At 45.4% G+C, this 25869-nt stretch overlaps 1 protein-coding gene across 1 annotated transcript in view; it reads left to right on the forward strand.

Moving 5' to 3' along the window:
* The window catches only part of faah (fatty acid amide hydrolase), a 56412-nt gene that overhangs the window by 4378 nt on the left and 26165 nt on the right, over nt 1-25869 (forward strand). The window contains exons 3-8 of the mRNA XM_078218727.1: nt 1845-1985; nt 3727-3860; nt 11347-11553; nt 15838-15878; nt 18601-18725; nt 24351-24476. Coding sequence (XP_078074853.1) covers nt 1845-1985; nt 3727-3860; nt 11347-11553; nt 15838-15878; nt 18601-18725; nt 24351-24476 — 774 coding nt within the window. The remainder of the gene's footprint in view (nt 1-1844; nt 1986-3726; nt 3861-11346; nt 11554-15837; nt 15879-18600; nt 18726-24350; nt 24477-25869) is intronic.

Raw genomic sequence — 25869 nt, forward strand, 5'->3', positions numbered from 1 at the left:
CTTTTTGAATGGCATGCCTTACAACCACATGGTTAAAAGATTCATGGTTAAGTGAGTAAGAGAACCCGGGGCGGGCGAGGCTCGCAGAAGGGAATTCTCCCTTGGGCTCAGGCGGGATTTTATGAGCCTCGCCCAAGCGAGGTTGTAAAACACCGGCCTCAAGTGCCTGAAAAATAAGCTGGTTTGATTATTGTTGTAGGTAAAATAATACCTCCTGAGACTAGTCGTGAGTCAAAGTACAGTGGTTTATTTTCACAATTGTGGAAGAAGTCCGATCCCTAACACGCTCTCCCAGACTTCTTACTGAATACAGGTCAAGAGCAATATTTATACATATATTTTCGCCCCTGGTCACGTCCTCTAGAGGGTGGTGGGGACCTGGAATGCGCTGCCGGGCAAGGTGGTGGAGGCAGACACACTGGGAACGTTTAAGACTTATCTAGATAGCCACATGAACGGACTGGGAATGGAGGGATACAAAAGAATGGTCTAGTTGGGATCAGGGAGCGGCGCGGGCTTGGAGGGCCGAAGGGCCTGTTCCTGTGCTGTATTGTTCTTTGTTTTGTTCTTTGTCCTCATCTTCCCACGATTATTGCTGTCTCGGCTGTTCCGTCTTTCCCGTGTAACCGTGGCCATCTTGAGGCTGCGAATATCTGTTTTGTCGCCACCTGTGCGTTGTTTATCCGTTACACAAGATTATAAGTTTGCATAAACAGGTTAACTAAAATACAGGGGCCTATATAACAATTTATATCGATAAGGATGAAATGGTATATAATGAATATATATGAATCCATTATTATACGATCACAGAAGGCATACCTGTCAGCTCCACCGTGTTAAACAAAGGTACATAATATAAAATGGAGTCTAGCTTAGCTGATTCTGCTTAGCTTATACTAGCTGGGAAAATCATACGGTTGCATACCACAGCAAGGACAGCTGTATCTCTTATCTGGTTTGGATACATGAAAACAAACTTTACAGACACGAAAACAATGAGCTCTTCTCACAAATCTCTAAATATTACAGAGTTCGGGTCTCAATGCTGGTCTCTGTGTTAACAAGTTCATTAACCCATTCCCGTCTTCAATTATATTTTATTTTTCATAACTCCGCTCCCCCCCCCCCCCCATGGCTCAGTGGCTTAGTGTAGCCCTGTGCCAGTAGCCAGGGATGGTGGGGAGGGGGGCAGTAGGCAGTGCGATGGGGGCAGTGTCCTGGGGCGGTGGGGATAGTGCTGGATCACACAATCAGCAAGATTCCAGGTTTGTTCTCCAGTCTGTCGATCTCAGTTGGGGTGTTGGATTCGCCATTTGCCTGGGTGAATGCAGCTTCAGCTATACCCCAGAAACTTGACACCATCCAGCCCATTGATTGGCACCCCATCCATCAAACATTCACTTCCTCCACCACTGATGCACAGTGGCAGCAGTGTGTATCCCCCATGAGATGCACTGCAGCAACTTGCCAAGTATCCTTTGACAGCACCTTCCAAATCTGCAATCTCCACCACCCAGAAGAACAAGAGCAATAGAAGCATGGGAACACTACAACCTGCAAATTCCCATCCAAGTCACACACCATCCCAACTGAACTATATTGCCGTTTCTTCACTATTGCTGGGTCAAACGCCTTGAACTTCCTTCTTAACAGCACTGTGGGTGTACCTACACCCACATGGTTGAAGAAGGCGATTCACCAATTTTTTCAAGGGCAATTAGGGATGGACAATAAATACTGGCCTCATCAGTGATACTCTAATGCTATGAGCAAATAAAAAAGAATGAAATGATTTTGTAGTTGCTTTGTCATGCCAGATTTGTACATTTCTTCTTTTGAAGGCCTTGGAAGTCACTAAGCAGCTGAACTGCCTCACCGATTTTCTTCCAGGCTGCCAAGCACAGCTCCAGGATCTCCGTGAGAATAAGAAAGGACTTCTATATGGGATCCCTGTCAGCATTAAGGACAATGTTAACTACAAGGTAGAAACTCAACTGATAGAGGAGATAACTAGGTCTGAAAGTACGTTGGGAAAAGGGTAAAGATGCAACTGCAATATGGCAGGCTGCTGAGAGTGATAAAATTGGTTGGGGAGAGAAGGGAGCAGAAAAAGGTAAACTTGGCTGAGTTGAAAACATAAGACTTTGCAGGAAGTGGCGAGTTTGTCCATTTGTAACAACAGTGGGTGAGTTAATGCTATCAAATCTAATGACAATCACTTCAAGAAGTTTGTTGTTTCTTTGCAACAACTTACATTTATGTAGCCTAGCCCAATTAATAAAATTTCCCAAGGTACTTTTATAGGAGGATTTGACAATGAGCCATGGATATGGACAACGAGGAGGGTATTAATCAGTGTCTTATGAGAGGAAGTGGAGAGGTTTAGGGTGGGGATTTCATAGGGTAGAGCCAAACCAATGGTGGTGGAATTAAAATTGGGATTGCGCAAGGGATCAGATTTATTCTTTTGCTCTTTTTAAAGAAAAATCCTTTCTCAAAGTTACAAAGCCACTGTGCAGAATAGACAGAGTAAACCCTTATTCCATCTCATTGCTTGCTCCAAAAACCAATTCAAATTGAACCCAATTCATGGTCCCCAAAAAAGAGACATACTGGATCCAAGCTGACAAGAACAGGCATTGCACCTGCTCTCTCACTTGATCTTAACCTGCCAAAGCTTTCTCATGTACTGTTTTAGCTTTGCTAATTTCCTTTTTAGCTTATTGCTTTTTAACTCAACAATTTGTTGCTATGATATTGCTTCACATTTCTCCAGCAATTGTTTCTTTCCCATTAACCTCAACATTTTTTTGAAATTCAATTCATTGACATTGAATGGAAATTTGAATGTCAATGTCATAGAGCTTTACAGTGCAGAAAGAGGCCTTTCGGCCCATCGTGCCTGTGCTGCTCATCAAGCACCTTATCGATTCTAATCCCATTTTCCAGCACTTGGTACATTGCCTTGTATGCTATTGTGTTTCAAGTGCTCATCTAAATTGTTTTGCCAAACCTTAGCTTTCTGAAATTTGCTTGCGTAAGGAAAAATATGAAAATGTGTCCCCACCCAGATGGACAAGCCTGTTGTAAAGAGTTGAGAAGAGGTATGTTTGTTCTTGCCCAAGTGAGGCACTTCCGCTGATGTGGAAGTGATTTGCATTGTGGTTCAGAGACAATACCAGTGATTATAATGACTGTAGAATTGGATCTTAATGGCTGTGATATTCCTTTCCCTATTGGTGGAAATGAGTGAAAAGGGGCAGACTTCCACATGAATAGGTCCTTTCCTGTTCGTATTGCTTAGGGAATTCTTGTGGATCCTTCAAGTTGTGTTTGTGCATTGACCAGACACAGGCTTGGGGAAGCAATAGAAGTGAGATGCGAGGGCTCTATCGTACTTTTCTCCTAACTTTCTTCAGGGTTCACTGCTGTGCAAATAACAAGAGAAACTGGAGGCAACAGTTACCCACAGACTCCTAAAATAGGGCACGTGTGCGCTTCGGAAACTGAGGCCACTGCTAAACACCTGAAAATCCAGACAGATTCTCGTTTCCCCAAGCAGAGTGCAAATGTGTTTTGTCAGACCTCTGCCCTAACGAAGCGAGTCAGGAAGCAAAAATCGTCATTATATTCAGTTATGAATTTTAGTGGTTTATGCCATCACACAAGTAAAATAGGAAAGATGTATTCTTTATCAAAAAGCATTTTAATTTTTTAACACAGGGTCATGATTCAACTTGTGGACTTAGGACGTTCTTACAGCAGCCTGCAACGGAGGACAGCGTCTTGGTGCAAGTGCTGAAGAAACAAGGGGCTATCCCGTTTGTGAAAACTAATGTCCCTCAGTCCATGCTAAGGTAATATACTGTTCAGCTACAGTTAGAGCCTGGTTACGCCTGTAAATAAAGTCATAGAGGTTTACAGCATGGAAACAGGCCCTTTGGCCCAACTTGTCCATGCTGCCCCTTTTTAACCCCTAAACTAATCCCAATTGCCCACGTTTGGCCCATATCCCTCTATACCCATCTTACCCGTGTAACTGCCTAAACGTTTTTTAAAAGACAAAACTGTACCCGCCTCTACTACTACCTCTGGCAACTTATTCAAGACACTCACCATCCTCTGTGTGAAAAAATTGCCCCTTTTGTATCTCTTCTCTCTCACCTTAAACCTATGCTCTCTAGTTTTAGACTTCCCTACCTTTGGGAAAAGATATTGACTATCTTGCTGATTTATGCCCCTCATTATTTTATAGACCTCTATAAGATCACCCCTAAGCCTCCAACGCTCCAGAGAAAAAAGTCCCAGTCTATCCAGCCTCTCTTTATAACTCAAACCATCAAGTCCCGGTGGCATCCTAGTAAATCTTTTCTGCACTCTTTCTAGTTTAATAATATCTTTTCTATAATAGGGTGACCAGAACTGTACACAGTATTCCAAGTGTGGCCTTATCAATGTCTTGTACAACTTCAACAAGACGTCCCAACTCCAGTATTCAGTATTCTGACCAATGAAACCAAGCATGCCGAATGCCTTCTACACCACTCTGTCCATCTGTGACTCCACTTTTGAGAAGCTATGAATCTGCACCCCAAGATCTCTTTGTTCTGTAACTCTCCCCAACACTCTACCATTAACTGAGTAAGTCCTGTCCTGGTTCGGTCTACCAAAATGCATCACCTCGCATTTATCTAAATTAAACTCCATCTGCCATTCGTCAGCCCACTGGCCCAATTGATCAAAATCCCATTGCAATCCTAGATACCCTTCTTCACTGTCCATTTTGCCACCAATCTTGGTGTCATCTGCAAACTTACTAACCATGCCTACTAAATCCTCATCCAAATATAAATGACAAATAACAGTGGACCCAGCACCGATCCCTGAGGCACACTGCTGGTCACAGGCCTCCAGTTTGAAAAACAACTCTCTACAACCACCCTCTGGCTTCTGTCATCTGTGTTTACCCCAGTTCAACGCCAGCATCTCCACATCATTCTGTCATCAAGCCAATTTTGTATCCATTTAGCTACCTCACCCTGGATCCTGTGAGATTTAACCTTATGCAACAACCTACCATGCGGTACCTTGTCAAAGGCCTTGCTAAAGTCCATGTAGATAACATCAACTGCACTGCCCTCATCTACCTTCTTGGGTACCCCTTCAAAACGGGGAAGTGAGGATGGAGAATTTGGCGCGTGACCAAATTTCCATTTATTGCAGCGGGACCAGAGAATCTCGCTGGCATGAATAGCCGGAAAATTCTGGCCAAAGAGTATTATTGTTACATATCACAAAGTCTTGGTTGTACATAAATGATTTTAAGAAAAACCTATTGCAGGCTATGTCCAAGTCACTCAGTGTGAGAGAGATCTCGTTCAGCCAGAATTCAGCAAAACGCACAGGACAATGATCCAAACCAGAATGGAGCAATCAAAATTCTTTCCTGCTTACGAAAAATGTGGCATATAATTGGAAAGATGATGAGAAGTGAAATGTTGCCTGCAAGAAAAGTGTGTGCCTTGTAGTGGGGCTGGACAGTGCAGTTTAATCTCACTGAATTTTAAAAATATAATCATACAATCCCTACAGTGCAGAATGAGACCATTCGACCCATCAAATCTGCACCTACCACAAACCCACCCAGGCCCTAGCCCCATAGTCCCACCTATTTACCCTAATTAGTCTCCCTGACACTAAGGGACAATTTAGCATAGCCAATCAACCTAACCCGCGCATCTTTGGACTGTGGGAGGAAACCAGAGCACCCGAATGATACTCACACAGACTTGGGTGGAACATGCAAACTCCACACAGACGAGGCTGGAATTGAACCCGGGTCCTTGGTGCTGTGAGGCAGCAGTGCTAACCACTGTGCCACCATATGTTCAATTCTGAATCTGTCTGCACAACGATTTCCTCGGATCTGACAGACACCTAAAAAACCTACAACAATCTGAAAACCTCATTAAAAACTTGAAAGATATTTAAAACTCAGCACAACTTAAAACAAATCTAAATAAATATCTAGGAGTAAAGTCATTACTTTAAGGTGACTGAATAAATTAAGATCTTATTATATTACATTAAATCTCCAAATTTCCTTTTTAACATCTTGGTCCAATTTGGCAATTTAGTTCTTTGTGTGGTAACTGTAACATTTTGTGTATCACGGTGGGAGGGAAGTGGGCTATGAAATTGTCATGAGTTAGATTATGGCAATGACCTTGTTACGATCCCCAAAGAGAGTGATACCTTCAAACAAGAGATTTAAATTCTCAGTGTTAGCTTAAAGAAATAGCACATCAAGGTTTCAAGTTTTAAGACTTGTATACTGTAACAGAATTCTAAAAGCCAGAACAACTAAATATTATCAAGTAAGCAATTTATACTCCAAACTGCAGGAAACAGAACGTATTAATGTCTTAACATAACCGAAACCCCAATGAGCATGAATGAACATACAAATTAGGAGCAGGAGTCGGCCGTTGATCCCCTTGAGCCTTCTTTACCGTTTGATAAGATCATGGCTGATTTTATTATGGCCACAATCTATTTTCTTGTCTAGTCCCCATTCCTTTTGACTCCCTCATCAATTAAGAATCTATCTAATTTTAGTCTTAAAAGTATTCAATGACCCAGCCTCCACTGCTCTTTGGGGAAGAACGTTCCACAGACAAGTGACCCACAGTTTACTACACCCTCTTCACAGGATTATTCCTATTTTAGGAAACAGTCCATAGTCACTTCCAATGTGTTCTCATCTCCCTGGTTCACTGAGTCATAGTATCCGGTGTCTTTTAGGTCTTCTACCTAATTCTCCGGAGAACTCTTGTACCGACTTTCAGCAGGAAAGCACCTCCAGTGTTTTCTTCTCCAGGCCTCACCAGGCCAAATCTCCCAGAGCCTTTAGATTGCCAGAGTCTGATTTTTTGACCAGATACTGTCCTCTCTCCCTCCCTGCCTGGTAGTTCACAGCCTTCTCCTCGCTGCTGCCCAACTAGCTACAGCCTTTGTCTCTGTGAGACATCTCTCACTTTCTCTCTTTCTTTTATATCTAAAAAACTCTGAGCCAGCAAGTTTATCCAGAGTCAGCCCGGTGGTTCCTCCCTTTGTTTTCAATTGTTTAAATTTACGTTATAAGCGCACAGGTAGGTTTACATTAACACTGCAATGAAGTTACTGTGAAAATCCCCGAGTGACACCTGTTCAGGTACACTGAGGGAGAATTTAATATGGCCAATACATCTAGCCAGCATGTCTTTCGCACTGTGGAAGGAAACCGGAGCACCCAGAAGAAACACACGCAGACACAGGGAGAACGTGCAGACTCCACACAGACAGTGACCCAAGTCGGGAATTGAACCCGGGTCCCGGGTGCTGTGAGGTAGCAGTGCTAACCACTGTGCCACCGTGCCGTCTCTTAGAAATCTTAGAATCCCTACAGCACAGAAAGAGGCCATTCGGCCCATCGAGTCTGCACCGACCACAATCCCACCCAGGCCCTACCCCCATATCCCTACATATTTACCCACTAATCCCTCTAACCTGCACATCCCAGGACACTAAGGGCAATTTTAGCTTGGCCAATCAACCTAACCCGCACATCTTTGGACTGTGGGAGGAAACCGGAGCACCCGGAGGAAACCCACGCAGACACGAGGAGAATGTGCAAACTCCACACAGACAGTGACCCAAGCTGGGAATCGAACCCAGGTCCCTGGAGCTGTGAAGCAGCAGTGCTAACCACTGTGCTACCATGCCGCCGTGTGAACAATTTGCTGATCTCAGCAAGTCCCAACCTGGACCACCCCTCCACCAGCCCCTCACCTTTCCAGTCTCCATGGTAACCAAGCCCCACAGGTTTGTTGTCATGTAGAACTTGAAACAGATCACATGACCCTCTTCACTGCTCTAGTCTACCTTGGAATTTGAAACATTCTAAAACACTGGCCCAAATCTTTGAGTCTCCGGGTTGGCTGTCCTCTGAGGGAATTGCCCGGGAGGTTTGAGCTTCTGATGGGCAATTCTGCTGCTCCTCGGGACCCTCCATGAATATCTCTGACCCCGAATTAGACAAAGGCTTTGGACAGTTCCAAAGTACTTACCTGGATAGTTGCTCAGGAAATGTTAGAGAACAAAAATCTAATGTGAGTGATTTGAGGGGGTCAGTCTTGTGGTTACCAGGGGGTTACACTGAGTCTACAACTCCACCCCCCCCCTCCTCCGCCACTTGACCACCCCTCATGACCACTCCCCACCCCCTCAATCCAACCTGGCTCCCCCTCTCAACCTCCTCACAACCACTACTCAACTAACTAGACCTGACTACCACCCTACTGCCCATCTGACCCAGCCTGACTTCCCCCTCAGATCTGCCTATCCCTACCAGTCTAACTATCCACTCACCCACCTGCCTGCTCACTCAGCCGCCACTCTAGCCACTTGCATACTTACCTCACCCACCCTGCAATCCTACCCCATTCACTCAATCATCAATTCTTTGGCGTTTAGAAGAATGAGAGGTGATCTCATTCAAACATACTTTTAAAGAAAGAAATCCTTTCACAAAGCCAAAGTACAAAGTGGACAGGGCAAGCCCTTGATCCAAGTCCTTGCTTGCTCCAGAAAACAATTCAAATTCAAATTGAATCCAGTTGATGTTCCCCACAAAAGAGACACTCTAGATCCAAGCTGATAAGAACAGGCGTTAGACCCGATCTCGGGCTTCATCCTACGCTTGATCTTGGCCAAAAGAGCATTCAAATGTATATAATTCTTATAGGGATCAATAGGAAGATGTGGGAAGGATGTTTGTCTTGGTTGGGTGTCTAGAACCAGGGGGCAGACTTTCAGGATAAGGGACAGATCATTGAGGACTGAGATGGATTTCATCTTAGGGTCGTGAAGGAAGTGGCTAGTGAGATAGCCGATGCTATTTTAATTAAAAAAATATATATTTTGGTTTAGTAGGGCATCATGATCGGCACAGGCCTGGAGGGCCGAAGGGCCTGTTCTTTATAGAATCCCTACAGTGCAGAAGGAGCCATTCAGCCCATTGAGTCTGCTCCAACCACAATCCCATCCAGGCCCTCTCTCCCATAACCCCTCATATTGCCCTGACACTGCGGGAGAATTTAGCATGGCCAATCTACCTAATCTGCACATCTTTGGACTGTGGAAGGAAACCGGAGCACCCGGAGGAAATCCACGCGGACACGGGGAGAACGTGCAAACTCCACACAGACAGTGACCCAAGCTCGGAATCGAACCCGGGTCCCTGGTGCTGTGAGGCAGCAGTGCTAACCACTGTGAGGCAGCAGTGCTAACCACTGTGCCACCATCCTGTGCTGTACTTTTCTTTGTTCTTTCTTCCCTTGTAAAACTCCCTAGATTCTGGGAAGGTCCCATTAGATTGGAAGACAGCAAATGTAACTGTTATTCAAAAATGGAGGGAGGCAGAAAGCAGGAAACTACAGGTCAGTTAGCTTGACAGGGAAAATGTTAGAAGCTATTATTAAAGAAGTTACAGTAGGGCACTTGGATAAGCTGAAGGTAATCAGATGGAGTCGATATGGCTTTGTGAAAGGGAAATCATGTTTAACCAACTTTTGGAGTTTTTTGAGGAAGCAACATGTTATGGATAAAAGGGAACCAATGGATGTACTTTACAAAGAGAGGGATGTCTCACAGAGAAAAAGACTGTAGCTAGTTGGTCAGCGGAGAGAAGACTGACTCTTAAATGCCTTCTGAAGCAGCCTAGCAAGCCACTCAGCTCAAGGACAATTAGGGATGGACAACAAATACTGGCTGATCCGGCGATGTCCACAACCCATTAATGAATTTTTAAAAACTTGACCAAAACCTTTGAGATCCTGAGGGATCGTGACAGGGTAGATCTGGAGAGGCTGTTTCATCTTGTGGAAGAATTTAGAATTAGGGGGTCACTGTTTAAAACTACAAGGTCACCCATTTAAGATGAGGTGAACTTTTTTCACTTGGAGAGGAGCAAGCCTTTGGAACTCTCTTCCTGAAAATGCATTTTTAAGTAGAGGGTGGATTGTTGGTAAGCAAAGGGGGTGATAGGTTATTGAGGGCGGGTGGGGTGGAGATTCAAGGTTATCATCAGATCAGCCATGATCTTATTGAATGGCAGAGCAGGCTTGAGGGGCTGAATGGCCTCCTCCTGCTCCTTGTTCAGATATTCATATGAGATGAGGAGGAATTTCTTCACTCAGAGGGGGGTGAATCTTTGGAATTCTCTGCCCAGAGGACTCTGGAGGCTTAATCATCGAGTATAATCAAGCCTGAGATTGATAGATTTCTAGATATTAAAAACATCAAGGGATATGGGAATAGGACAGGAGAATGGTGTTGTGGTAGAAGATTAGCCATGAATGATGGAGTGGGCTGGAATGCTGAATGGCTTACACCTACTCATGTTTCATATGTTCTTATGTTCACTCACCCATTCGTTTTGCATTCATCCGTTCACCAACATTCAAACTAGACATTTGAACTTGCCACATGGCATGTCCCTTAGGGAAGGAAATCTGCCACAGCAATGTGGTTGACTCTCAACTGCCATCTGAAATGGCCCAGCAAGCCATCAGTTCAAGGGCAACTAGGGATAGGCAAATAAATGCTGGCCAGCCATCGACGGCCATGTCCCACAAATGAATCATAAAAAAATTCCCCCACGCAACATCAATTACCCTGTGCTACATCTGCACATCTGTACATTTTGTACATTAATAAAACTGCACATGATCATACAACTTTTGGAGCAATCTGAAGCAAGGCTGATTTTCGCTCTCAAGGTGAGTGGCTTTGAGTTGGGAAATTCCATGGCTTGCCACACTTTCTTTGATAGAAGTTGTTCCAGATGGCATGATCTTTGCCCTGGAGGTGTGGGTACAGGTGTGGGATTGGTTCTGTTGCTTCCGGAAGCAGGTCAGGTCAGCCATGGGCAGCAGAATGCTGCCTCGGTCTGGTTAAAAGATCCTTCTCCATTCTCTGGGACGTCTTCCCAGTTTGGTAACATGTTAGTTCCTCTGACCCTCACATCCCGTCACCCTTCATTCACTCCCCATGATACTTCCAAGCGCTCATACCAACTCATGCCCACCACCCAGCCCCATGGTCCCTTGTAGACCCCATGGCAACTCGTAGCTCATCCACCCCAATGTCCCCGCGTACCCTCCATGCCAACCCATGTTCCTTCCAGAAAGGGGCTGACCTCCTCTTTTGGTGTATTAACTGTTGCAAGGAATCAAAACGTAGGAAAGGCAGGGAAATATGAAACAATTCATGATAAAAATGATGATTTGTTCTTTGCTAAAGCTACGAGTGCAGTAATCCTATATTTGGGCAAACTCTCAACCCGCATGATAACACGCGTACGCCAGGTGGGTCATCTGGTGGAGAGGCGGCCCTGATCACAGCTGGTGGTTCCATTCTTGGCATCGGAAGTGATATCGGTGGCAGCATCCGCGTTCCAGCTGCGTTTTGTGGAATCTGTGGCTTCAAGCCCACTGGGAAACGACTAAGGTAAAAATGCATCAATTATTTTTCCTTTTGGTCAACTAAAATTGTATTCACGTTAATATGGGTGATTTCCTAATAGTCCTCTTACCGCTAGGATCTCACAAAGCTCGCGGGGGAGTGGGGGTGATGGGGAGGGAGGGGGCTAGTAATGACCTAAAAAAAAAAGTAAATGGATTTCATAGGATCAGAGTGTCCCTGTTGTGTAGAAGGAGACCATTCGGGGAGATTTCATCCTCTTGTGGGACATTTGATGGGTATATAGTGGAAGATGTGTTTTAGAAAGTCCAAGATAAGGTGTTGTGTCATCATTCTGTATGTGATCATATTTCACTGACAATTGGCACCAGGCCAACATGGGTGAGTGTAGTGTGCCATGTGATATTACATTATGTCACCAGGTAGATGGAGGAGTATCCTTTCTCTCCATCTCTAATGGCCAGGCATGCCAAGATCTAGCTTATCTCCAGTGCTGCCTCCTCGCCAGCTGCTGCTATGGGTTGGCTGGAGGTCCACTTTCGGTTCTCTGCCTCCCTTGGGTGTTCTGTCCTCTCTTCTACTGTAAAGTGGGAGAGGCGATTCCCATGACTGTGAGAAATGAAATGTGTCGAGTGAATGGATGGACAGCATTTGTGAAAGGTTGCTGATGCATGGCTGTGACATTGCATGAAGGGCGCACGTCAGTGGTAGCTGGCCAGATTGGGAGCAAGCCTTGAGAGGGAGGGATAGGTGACCCTGAAAGTACGCATGTTTGAGAAATGGATTGAAGGTTTAGGAAGGCAGAGTGAGCAATATCATTTCCTTTTCCTGATCTGACAAGGTGATTAAACATTGTTTGCCAGGAGTACGGCACTATACTCCTGCTGCTAACCTCCTTGGCAATGTCCCGCCACGTCTTGCTGTTCTCTGTGGCAAGCTTCTCCCCTCTGTTGGCAGGGAACAGAATCTCCCTATGGGCTTTTACGGCTAACTGCATTAGCTCTAAGGAGCCAACAGTGAAATGAGGTGCAGCCTTGCCATGTTGTGAACCCATTGCTGCAGTTCCTTGCCCTGTATAATTCTTCAAATTTCACCCTTTCAGAGTCCATAAGAACATAAAGAATAGGAACAGGAGTGGCCATTTGGCCCTTTGAGTTTGCCACTGAACATCAACATGAACGATCTACTTTAATTCCACCGAACTGGACTATCCCCAAATAACAATTCCCTTATTATCCAAAAATATGGCAATCTCTGGCTTGAATGTGTTCAACAACTGAGTATCTAAAACCCTTTGGGTTTGCGAATTTCAATACACATTTAACTACTTCAGCTGAAATACACTTATACAGATCAGCATCAGGCTTAATTGTGCAAATTGGTTGGAGCACCCGGGAGTCAGATGCCCTCAAGCTGATCACTAAGAAGTTTAAGAGTAGTTAATGTTAATTTTAGCATTTGATTTCCTCTCCCTGGAATGTACCTGGTACTTCTTTATGACAGGAACAGGGCTTGTGGAGAATGGTGAATCGCAGTACACGTTTCCCTACTTTTTTTTATTCATTCGTGGAACATGGGTGTCACTGGCTGGCCAGCATTTGTTGCCCATCCCTAGTTGCCTGAGGGCAGTTGAGAGTCAACCACATTACTGTGGCTCTGGAGTCACATGTAGATCAGACCAGGTAAGGACGGCAGATTTCCTTCCCTAAAGGACATTAGTGAACCAGATGGACAATCGACAATGGTTTCATCATTAGACTCTTAATTCCAGATTTTTATTGAATTCAAATTTCACCATCTGCCGTGATGGGATTCGAATCCCAGTGCCCAGAGCATTACCCTGGGTCTCTGAATTACTAGTCCAGTGACAATACCACTGTGCCTCTGCTTCCCCTGCCCTGCTTTCTGTCTCTTTTGGACAGCTATGATTGAGGATTCTTTTTGAATCACCTGTTTTCATTTTTGTTGCACCCACAATAGAACTGTTTTTTTAAAAAAAAGTGAAAAGGTGTTACCCGTAAATTAAAAAGACCGTTGACTGTAATATTGGCATTGTCTGTCCCAACTCTAGAGAGAATGAGGGTACAATATTTACAAGACAGTAATAAGACATTTGGAAAGGGGTAGATCAAGTTACAATTTGTACTGTTTCTCATTATCCTCTGAATAATCACATGCGTTGAATGGTAGCCAAATTATTCTGCAGCATGTGTTTGAAGATTTAGAGTATCTTCAATCTGCTGTGAGGGAATGGAACAGCCCACCTGTGACTATGTAGAGTTCTGTGCGCAGGGTGTGGGATTTGTTTTGATGTTGGGAAATCCAGAAGACGTGGGGCCCTATTTTACCCATTTTGATTCTAAGTGCAGGGCGGACTTGAAACTGGGAGTGTTTCAGATCTGACTTTTAAACCCGTTCTGAGGTGCCCCCATACGCACTCTGCCTGAAAAAATACCAGCGATTCTGAATCGCGCTGCACAGACCTGTGCGCGGGGCTTAACGCACCCGGAACCCTGCAGCTCCGATCGGCGCCTCCAACTGCGCGTGCGCAGAAAAAAATGATAGAATACTGCTTCCCTGCCACATCCCGCCGGGCCAGATAATGCCTCCCCCCTGGCCCCCACAGTCATTGCCCTACCCCCACAACATTACTGATCCCCTTATCCCCCCACACCCCCGCCACCCAGACCGATCGTGGGCCCTCCCCCCCCCCCCCCCCCCCCAACTGATCTCAGGCAGAGTGGCAGCGGACCCCCCTTCCCCCCCCACTGATCTCAGGCAGAGTGGCAGTGGACCCCCCTTTCCCTTCACTGTTCACGGGCAGAGTGGCAGCGGACCTCCCTTTCCCCCCCCCACTGATCTCAGGCAGAGTGGCAGCGGACCCCCCTTGATCACAGGCAGAGTGGCAGTGGACCCCACCTTCCCCCTCCACTGATCTCAGGCAGAGTGGCAGTGGACCCCCCTTCCCCTTCACTGATCTCAGGCAGAGTGGCAGTGGATCCCCCTTCCCCTTCACTGATCTCAGGCAGAGTGGCAGTGGACACCCCCCCCCCCCCACCGATCTCAAGCAGATTGGCAGCGGACCCACCTCTTCCAACCCCCCCCCCTCCGTCCCCCCGTCCCCCCCTTTCTCCATACCAATCTGAAGCTGACAGCCTTCGGACCCACTTTCCCATTTAAAAAACGCAACATTCCTTTCTCTTAGTTTCCTGCCAGCCTGATTGAAAGGTTGGAGGGAGGCCCAGTAGGTGTGGAGGCCTGTCATACAAGTCTGAAAATGCTGGGCTGCGAGGGGGAGGTTTGGGGAATATCACTTCAGGCAGGGGGAATGGGCAAGATGGTAACTGGGGAGGGAGGGGTGGTAGCAGGCAGATTGTGAGACTTTGCAGAGTTTTCTGGTCATGGAAGAAGCACCCCTGCTGCTCGTCCTGGCCCACGCACAGTGCTGTGAAGGCAGCATTGTCTTCTATAGAGAGAGAACGAGGGTGCAGTATTTTACAAGACAGTAAGAAGACATTTGGAAAGGAGTAGATCAAATTACAATTTGTACTGTTTCTCATTATCCTCTGAATAATCACATGCTTTGAAATGTAGCCAAATTATTCTGCAGCATGTGTTTGAAGGTTTAGAGTATCTTTAATCTGCTGCAGGGGAATAGAATAGATTTTCCCATCCCACCGCTGTGAACCAGAGATTTGGCTGGCCACCAAAATCTCCGACCTCGCTGCAGTGGGAGCGTGGCGTGAATGGCCAGTAAGATCACGCCCACAGAATTTTTAACCTCTGAACCGACCCCAAATCATAGAATCCCTACAGTGCAGAAGGAGGCCATTCGGCCCATCGAATCTGCACCGACCACAATCCCACCCAGGCCCTATCCCCGTAATCTCACATATTTGCCCCGCTAATCCCTCTAATCTACACGTACCGGGACACTATGGGACAATTTAGCATGACTCGATGCGCCTAACCCACACATCTTTGGACTGTGGGAGGAAACCAGAGCACCTGGAGGAAACCCCACGCAGACACGGGGAGAATGTGCAAACTCCGCACAGACAGTGACTCAAGCCGGGAATCGAACCCAGGACCCTGGAGCTGTGAGGCAGCAGTGCTACCCACTGTGCCACCGTGCTGCCCAACCCATCTGATTTTGAGAGCTTATGATTCAGTTAATGGAGGATACTCCATTGTTTTTCTGTGCTTGTTTTATATCATTTACATCATTGCTATGAACGTTAGAGTGCTGTTAATGTTCATGAAGAGGAATCGGGTTCTTTTAGTAACATTTTTCATTGATATGCTATTTAGCCAACAAGGATTCAGATCATCGGTGCCTGGACAAAAAGCTGGTGAGTTTGTACAAAATTCCTATTGACTTTCAGTTTGTTTCCTCTTATTTCTTGATATCCCTACCTTTCATTAGAGTGAACTATTTGCCTGAAACAGTTTGAATTCCCTATCAACTAGGTCAACTCAAAAGCTTCATTCCTTCTGAAGAGAACAAGGTTAACCTCCTGTCCGTACATTGCAATTTTGATTTTAAGATTTTTGGGATCATTTTACAGTCAAATTTCTGTGACCTGAAATCCTCGATCAACCGGAATGCTGGGTCTGTAGGGTTTGTAATTTGCTTGGAGATGTCTAATTCACTGGTAACAATTGGAATGGAATCATAGAATCCCTACAGTGCAGAAGGAGGCCATTTAGCCCATTGAGCCTGCACTGACAACAATCCCACCCAGGCCTTATCCCAGTAACCCTTAGTATTTGCCCTGCTAGTCCCCCTTGACACTAAGGGGCAATTTAGCATGGCCAATCCACCTAAACTGCACATCTTTGGGAGGAAACCGGAGCACCCGGAGGAAGCCCTCGCAGACACGGGCAGAACGTGCAGACTCCACACAGGCCGGAATTGAACCCGGGTCCCTGGCGCTGTGAGGCAGCAGTGCTAAAGGTGCCACTGTGCCGGGGGCATGTTCTCGATCACAACTCTGCAGCACCGGTTCCCCTCGGCACCACTCACTCGATTCACGCGCTCCCACATCCCTCGTGAGACCTCAGCACCTGTCTGATCATCATGGTTCTTTTCGATGAAAATGCAGAACTGGCCTTGTATCTCAGTTAACCGGTATACTTGATTAAGCGGCACCTCCCACTCCCAGACAATGCCAGATAACAGAGATTTTCCTGTACTTCCTGGTCTCTATACTCACATAAAAAGCAATGACCTTCTTCCCTTGAATTAGTTAACCAGAACTGTATTTGGTACTCTGAGCGATTTATACAAATACAACATGCCATCTGTACATGTCTTTCCTCTACTAACAAATGCCAGTACCTTAATTGCTTCTTTTACTTTAACATTACACCTTGACCATGCATGAATGCAAAACGTGTTCCACTTTGCAATTTACCCAGATTGTTAGATGGGCCCTTACTGGCAGCAGAGGTTGGTCTCCGGAATTGGACACTTGCATGTTCACCATCCCATTAAAGACAATAGGTGGATTCCCAATCAGTGAACTCGCAGATCGGGAGCTTTGGCAACCTCAGTGATAGAGGTGGGCACTGCAGAGTCAGGTCAGGGACCATGAGGATGCTTCTGGTGCTCAGCATAGAAGGGCTGCACTGAAGGGTGGCACGGTAGCACAGTGGTTAGCACTGCTGCTTCACAGCTCCAGGGTCTCGGGTTCGATTCCCAGCTCGGGTCACTGTCTGTGTGGAGTTTGCACATTCTCCTCGTGTCTGCGTGGGTTTCCTCCGGGTGCTCCGGTTTCCTCCCACAGTCCAAAGATGTGCGGGTTAGGTTGATTGGCCAGGTTAAAAATTGCCCCTTAGAGTCCTGGGATGCGTAGGTTAGAGGGATTAGCGGGTAAATATGTAGGGTGGGATTGTGGTTGGTGCAGACTCGATGGGCCGAATGGCCTCCTTCTGCACTGTAGGGTTTCTATGATTTCTAAGACTTCCAATGATGGTAGGGACATCGAGATGTGAGGGAAATGCCTCGCCGAATGCATTTATCCTCATGACTCTGTCAATATAGAATTCCTACAGTGCAGAAAGAGGCCATTCAGCCCATCAAGTCTGCACCGACTCTCCAAAAGAGCATCCCATCCAGGCCCTCCCCTCCATCTTATCCCCATAACCATGCCTATTTACCATGGCTAATCTACCTAACCTACATATCTTTGGACAGTAAGAGGCAGTTCAGCATGGCCAATCCACCTTACCTGTACAACTTTGGACTGTGGGAGAAAACCGGAGCATCTGGAGGAAACCCATGCAGACATGGGGAGAGCATGCAAATTCCACACAGACGGTGACCCATAGAGGTCTGGAGCCCCTGGCTGTGATGTCACTATGGCCTACCACCAGGATTGAGATCAGATTTCTGAGTCTTTACCTGCTCCCCTTACACTCGACTCATACATGCCTGATCTCCTTCAGTGCAAATTCAATCAGTTTAATTAGAGAGGGCGATAGGGACCTGGAACTCACTGTCTGGAAGAGTGGTAGAGGCAGAAACTTTCACCCTATTTAAAAAGTACTCGGACATCTACTTGAAGAGCTTGTGACTTGCAAGACTATGGAGTGCAGGATGGTACGATTAGGCTGCGTAGCCATTCATTGACCAGCATGGACACAGTGGGCCAAATGGCTTCCTGTGCTGTGACTATTCTGTAATTACAGCTCAAATAGAGGCCATTCAGCCCAAGCGTACCTCTGCTAGCTTGTATCTGTGCACATGCTCCTATTTTGCTTCTCTGGAGTGGAGTTCCAAAGTTCTGATTGCAGTGAATCCTTGCTGATTGTTTTTCCTCTTGGTCACCCTTGAGAAAGTCACTCCTCCTCCCGTATTTCAGCCAATGAAAACAAAACATTTGGAAAATCGTTTCCTGTCTAGAATGGTGAATGCAAGGCAAACAAAATAATTTAGTTGGGAAAACTAATAGTAAAGAAATAGCGATAAAGAGGTGAAAGAAAGCACTCTTGATCTAGATATAAGCAAACTGTATCATGGTAGAACTCAAGAACATGTTTTTAAATAATGCGACCTTTATTGCTTTCTAGTTGTGGCAGCAGTTGGCCCATTGGCTAGGGATGTGGATGGCTTGGCATTGTGCATGAAAGCTCTATTATGTGAAGACATGTTCCAGTTGGATCCCACAGTGCCACCTATTCCCTTCAATAATGAGGTAATATGTGTGAGGCGAACTATATATTTAGCTTCTAATTATGTCTTCCCTCTTGTTCCCCCTCTCTTTTCCACCACGTAACATCAGAGAGAATTGCCAAAGCTTCTGATTTCTTTGGAATATAAAGAGGATTATTGTAAAAGAGCAAAATTCTGGAATCTAAAACAGAAAGTGCTGGAAAATCTCAGCACATCTGTTCAAGTTTAAGTTTATTTATTAGGGTCACAAGTAGGCTTAGATTGACACTGCAATGAGGTTATTGTGAAAATCCCCTAGTCGCCACACTCCGACGCCAGTTCGGATACACTGAGGGAAAATTTAGCATGGCCAATACACCTAACGTGCACGTCTTTTAGACTGAGAGAGGAAACTGGAGCACGCAGAGGAAACCCACGCAGACAACGTGCAGATTCCGCACACACATTGACCCAAGCCGGGAATCGAACTCGGATCTCTGGCACTGTGAGGCAGCAATGCTCACCATCATGTCACCATGCCACCGTCTGGCAGCATCTGTGGAGAGAGAATAGAGCTAACGTTTTGAGTCTGGATGACCCTTCGTCAGGGCTGAAGACAAAATAAATTAGGACAAGATTTATACTTGTGGTGGGATTGTGCCTGCCTTCCTCCTCCCCAATAATGATATTATGTTACTCAAGGTGAGGGATGTCACTGTTAAGAATGGGAATATTTTTGGATTTTTTTCACTGTGTTAGACACATGCAGGTTAATTAAATTGTCTGTCAGATACAAGAGAAATGTCATGAATTTTGTGGTCACATCATGGGACTTCATACTCATGGGAACTCAGCAGTGTCATTCCCATGATTTTGTGTCCATTGACTTTAACAGGCTGAAAATCATGGCAAGTGCAGACTGGAATTCCTTATATGGGCTCACAGCGTAAAATTATTCTGGTAAACTTTACTTAATTCTGCTCCAATGAAATAATCTTCGACACCAGCTTATTAAAGCATCCCTTAGTCTTTCCCTAGACATTTCCATTTCCCTGATAGTCACACTCGCTGACCTGATTTACTAATTAGAAATGAATAATGGGTCGTTTTGTGCTGTCATGTAACCTGCACTCTCCACCAACCAGCCTCATTTCAATTCCTTTGCCAGCCCATGCAGGCAGCTGGTGTTTGCAAAGGTTTGAAGAAAACCCTTCATTCCATTAATTTAGATGGGATTTCAGACCTGAAAATAATTCTCTGACACTTTCGCCCATTGTCTGAGGTGGTTCCCTGTCAATTTGAGCTGGATATTAGCTCCGTGTTTTTTGCTTTTTTAGATGGGGAGGCGATGGCCTAGTGGTATTATCGCTGGACCATTAATCCAAAACTCAGCTAATGTTCTGGGGACGTGGGTTCGAATCCTGCCATGGCAGCTGGTGGAATTTGAATTCAATAAAAAATATCTAGAATTAAGAATCTACTGATGACCATGAAACCATTGTCGGAAAAGCCCATTTGGTTCACTAATATCCTTGAGGGAAGAAAATCTGCCATCCTTACCCGGTCTGGCCTACATGTGACTCCAGAGCCACAGCAATGTGGTTGACTCTCAACTGCCCTCCAAGGGCAACAAGGGATGGGCAATAAATGCGGCCCAGCCAGCGATGTCCTTGTCCCATGAATGAATAAATAAACGATAACTACTTCAGTCTGATCAGAATGCATTTTATAAACCAGAAACCTCACAAATGTGCTGACAAATGAGAGGTAATGCATTTTGGAGGGTCTAATACAGAGAAGAAATATACAGTAAATGGCAGATACCTTAAGAGTATTGATAGACAGAGGGATCTGGGTGTACAGGTACACAGGTCAACTGAAAGTGGCAATGCAGATGGAGAAGGTAGTTAAGAAGGCGTACGGCATGCTTGCCTTCATCGGCCGGGGTATTGAGTTTAAAAATTGGCAAGTCATGTTGCAGCTTTATAGAACCTTAGTTAGGCCGCACTTGGAATATAGTGTTCAATTCTGGTTGCCACACTACCAGAAGGATGTGGAGGCTTTGGAGAGGGTACAGAAAGGATTTACCAGGATGTTGCCTAGTATGGAGGGCATTAACTATGAGGAGAGGTTGGAGAAACTTGGTTTGTTCTCACTAGAATGACGGAGGTTGAGGGATGACTTGATAGAAGTCCGTAAGATTATGAGGGGCATGGACAGAGTGGATAGTCAGAAGCTTCTTCCCAGGGTGGAAGAGTCAATTACTAGGGGGCATAGGTTTAAGATGTGAGGGGCAAGGTTTAAAGAAGATGTACGAGGCAAGTTTTTTACACAGAAGGTGTGGGTGCCTGGAACTCGCTGCAGGGAGTGGGAGCAGACACGATAGTGACTTTTAAGGAGCGTCTTGACAAATACATGAATAGAGGGATACAGTCCCTGGAAGGGTAGGGGGTTTTAGTTCAGTCGGGCAGCATGGTCAGTGCAGGCTTGGAGGATCGAAGGGCCTGTTCCTGTGCTGTAATTTTCTTTGTTCTTTGTTCCTCCTTTCTCCCCAACCTCTGGAATAAATGTTAGAACTCATTTCTTTAACATGTCTGTTTCAGAGCATTCAACTTTATTACATGGCTCCATGCATGGAGTTCAACATGTTTGTTTTTTTTAAATTCATTTGTGGGACATGGGTGTTGTTGGCTGGCCAGCATTTATTGCCCATTCCTACTTGCCCAAGGGCAGTTGAGGGTCAACCACATTGCTGTGGCTCTGGAGTCTCATGTAGGCCAGACCAGGTAAGGGCAGCAGATTTCCTTCCCTAAAATAACATTAGTGAATCAGATGGGTTTTTCCGACAATTAAAGTTAAAGTTTATTTATTAATCACAAGTAAGGCTTACATTAATACTGCAATGAAGTTACTGTGAAATTCCCTTAGTTGCCACAGTCCGGCGCCTGTTCGGGTCAATGCACCGAACCAGCACGTCTTTCAGAATGTGGGAGGAAACCGGAGCACCCGGAGGAAACCCACGCAGACATGGGGAGAACGTGCAAACTCCACACAGACAGTGACCCAAGCCGGGAATCAAACCCAGGTCCCTGGCACTGTGAAGCAGCAGTGCTAACCACTGTGCTAACGTGCTGTTTCACGGTCATCGCTAGATTCTTAATTCCAGATTATTTTTTATATTGAATTCAAATTCCACCATCTGCCGTGGCGGGATTCAAACCCGGGTCCCCAGGACATTAGCTGAGTTTCTGGAGTAATAGCCACTGCCTCATGAGGTTTGGTAAACTGTGAGACGGACTGCAAAAGAAAAATGGCACAAACGCATTAATGGTTTAAAAATAACAGGTGGTAAAAGCAATTTACCATGGAAAAATAAACAAATACAACAGGTAATAAAGGTGAAATGGGATTACATCTTTCATGGCACTCGGGTAGTGCACTAGAAAGCTTTAGATTGGCTAAGAGGGAGTTGAAGAGCGAGCTTAGAAGGGCTAAAAGGGGACATGAGAAGACTTTGGCGGATAGGGTTAAAGAGAATCCTAAGGCGTTCTATAGGTATGTCAAGAACAGAAGGTTGGTTAGGGCAAGTTTAGGGCCAGTTATAGATGGCAGAGGGAAGTTATGTGTGGAACCGGAGGAGATTGGTGAAGCATTGAACCAATATTTCTCTTCGGTGTTCACGCAAGGGGACATGAATATAGCTGAGGAGGACACTGGGTTGCAGGGGAGTAGAATAGACAGTATTACAGTTGATAAGGAGGATGTGCAGGATATTCTGGAGGGTCTGAAAATAGATAAATCCCCTGGTCCGGATGGGATTTATCCAAGGATTCTCTGGGAGGCAAGAGAAGTGATTGCAGAGCCTCTGGCTCTGATCTTCAGGTTGTTGTTGGCCTCTGGTATAGTACCAGAAGATTGGAGGTTAGCGAATGTTGTCCCATTGTTTAAGAAGGGGAACAGAGACTTCCCCGGGAATTATAGACCGGTGAGTCTCACTTCTGTTGTCGGCAAGATGTTGGAAAAAATTATAAGGGATAGGATTTATAGTTATTTGGAGAGTAATGAATTGATAGGTGATAGTCAGCATGGTTTTGTGGCAGGTAGGTCGTGCCTTACTAACCTTATTGAGTTTTTTGAGAAAGTGACCAAGGAGGTGGATGGGGGCAAGGCAGTGGACGTGGTATATATGGATTTTAGTAAGGCGTTTGATAAGGTTCACCATGGTAGGCTTCTGCAGAAAATGCAGATGTATGGGATTGGGGGTGATCTAGGAAATTGGATCAGGAATTGGCTAGCGGATAGGAAACAGAGGGTGGTGGTTGATAGTAAATATTCATCATGGAGTGCGGTTACAAGTGGTGTACCTCAGGGATCTGTTTTGGGGCCACTGCTGTTTGTAATATTTATTAATGATCTGGATGAGGGTATAGTTGGGTGGATTAGCAAATTTGCTGATGACACCAAAGTCGGTGGTGTGGTAGACAGTGAGGAAGGGTGTCGTAGTTTGCAGGAAGACTTAGACAGGTTGCAAAGTTGGGCCGAGAGGTGGCGGATGGAGTTTAATGCGGAGAAGTGTGAGGTAATTCACTTTGGTAGGAATAACAGATGTGTTGAGTATAGGGCTAACGGGAGGACTTTGAATAGTGTGGAGGAGCAGAGGGATCTAGGTGTATGTGTGCATAGATCCCTGAAAGTTGGGAATCAAGTAGATAAGGTTGTTAAGAAGGCATATGGTGTCTTGGCGTTTATTGGTAGGGGGATTGAATTTAGGAGTCGTAGCGTTATGTTGCAACTGTACACAACTCTGGTGCGGCCGCACTTGGAGTACTGTGTGCAGTTCTGGTCCCCACATTACAGGAAGGATGTGGAGGCTTTGGAGAGGGTGCAGAGGAGGTTTACCAGGATGTTGCCTGGTATGGAGGGGAGATCCTATGAGGAGAGGCTGAGGGATTTGGGATTGTTTTCGCTGGAAAGGCGGCGGCTAAGAGGGGATCTTATTGAAACATATAAGATGATTAGAGGTTTAGATAGGGTGGATAGTGATAGCCTTTTTCCTCTGATGGAGAAATCCAGCACGAGGGGGCATGGCTTTAAATTGAGGGGGGGTAGTTATAGAACCGATGTCAGGGGTAGGTTCTTTACCCAGAGGGTGGTGAGGGATTGGAATGCCCTGCCAGCATCAGTTGTAAATGCGCCTAGTTTGGGGGCGTTTAAGAGATCCGTAGATAGGTTCATGGACGAAAAGAAATTGGTTTAGGTTGGAGGGTCACAGTTTTTTTTTAACTGGTCGGTGCAACATCGTGGGCCGAAGGGCCTGTTCTGCGCTGTAATGTTCTATGTTCTATGTTCTATGGAATGACACTGAAGGGTGTGAAATAACAGAGAGCCCTAAATATTTGATACACCATTCTCTAAAGTGTAAATGCAGGTCGAAAAGAGCACTAAAAGCTACTAGTAAAATTATAGGGACCCAGTTCTGACAATTCAATTCATTAAGAGTTTTAACAACACCAGGTTAAAGTCCAACAGGTTTATTTGGTAGCAAATGCCATAATTCAATTCCAAATGCCAAATTCAATTCATAACAGGCCTATCTGAGTGCTTGCACAGCTCAAGATTGTTCTGCGCACTTTGCAAATATCATTTAATCTGTTTTCTTTCATTTTAGGTGTTTACCAGCACCAAACGGTTGAGGATAGGCTATTACGAGAGTGATGGGTTTTGGGTCCCCAATGCCAGCATGAAACGTGCAGTTCTGGAAACCAAGCAGCTGCTGGAGGAGGCTGGACATACGGTGGGTTCACTAATTAATGCCAGAGGATTGACAATAGTCAAAGGGAACAGAGACACAATAAATGTCCTTATGATGAAAAGAAAAACAGTTTTTAATGATTCTACCTCATAAGGAGTCTGTTTTGGAATCCGCAAAGTACAGCATTCGGTGGCATGATGGCACAGTGGTTAGCACTGCTGCCTCACAGTGCCAGGGAACCAGGGTTCGATTCCCAGCTTGGGTCACTGCCTGTGTGGAGTTTTCACATCCTCCCCGTGTCTGCGTGGGTTTCCTCCGGGTGCTACGGTTTCCATCTTTCCAAAGATGGACTGGCCATGCTAAATTGCCCCTTAGCGTCAGGAGGACTAGCTAGGGTAAATGCATGGGGTTAGGACCTGAGTGGGATTGTGGTCGGTGCGGACTAGATGGGCCAAATGACCTCCTCCTGCACTGTAAGATTCTATAATTCTATGCAGGCCAGGCATCACTTCTGTGTATCTTTAAAAGAGCAATCCAGCTCGTTCCACAGCCTGCTTGTTCCCCATATACTTGCAATTGTTTTCTCCTTCAATCGTTTATATCAGCAGAAAATGGCTCTTTCTTCCCTGATTTTTATTGAGTACTCTTTTATGGTGCGAGTTCTGTTTTTTGAATTGTCCTTAGCAGTAGTTCATTTGACTACAATCCTCCACACCCTAGCATTCTGAACAAGTTGGTTCCGTGGATAAACCTACCTTTTGCCAGGGATTTTTTTTTTTCACCCATTCTTCATGCAATGTTTTCCAGTAAGAAAAGTGTGTACCATGCCGCGTAATTTTAGTTTTATGTGCTAGGGAGGCACTGGTTCAGTTCCAAGTCTCTGCTTAAGTTAACTGATCTTAGCTAGGCCAGATCTGAGCAATTGGTATCAGTGCTTCCATACAAGCAGAGGAGCAAGTCAAGCACTTGGGATTCTCACTCTTTTTGACAACAGTCCAGTGGCCTTGCTGTGAAATGTTGTGCTTATGAGTGACAAACAAGAATAGCATTATGCTAAAGTTGGATCAATTTCTGACGCTTGCTGTCAAAAGCCAAACTGAAACGTGGGCACTAGTTGTCTCCTAGTGCCTGCTAGTATCCACAGAAGCATAACTTGGCATGAAGCTGTACCTTAAAGAAATAAAGGAAAACAATTGCAAAAAATATTTTTAAGTGTGTATGAACACAGGTCTATCTTTCTTGCAGTCAAATCTTCGTTACAGTTTTCCCTAACATAACTACAGAATATACAGACTCACCTGATGAAGGAGCAGCGCTCTGAAAGCTCGTGATTCCAAATACACCTGTTGGACTTTAACCTGATTTTGTGAGATTTCTTACTGTGCCCACCCCAGTCCAACGCTGACATCTCCAATCACAAAATATACTAATGAGG

Source organism: Mustelus asterias, chromosome 8 (genome assembly GCF_964213995.1).
Source record: "Mustelus asterias chromosome 8, sMusAst1.hap1.1, whole genome shotgun sequence".
In the NCBI taxonomy this organism is placed as follows: Eukaryota; Metazoa; Chordata; class Chondrichthyes; order Carcharhiniformes; family Triakidae; genus Mustelus; species Mustelus asterias.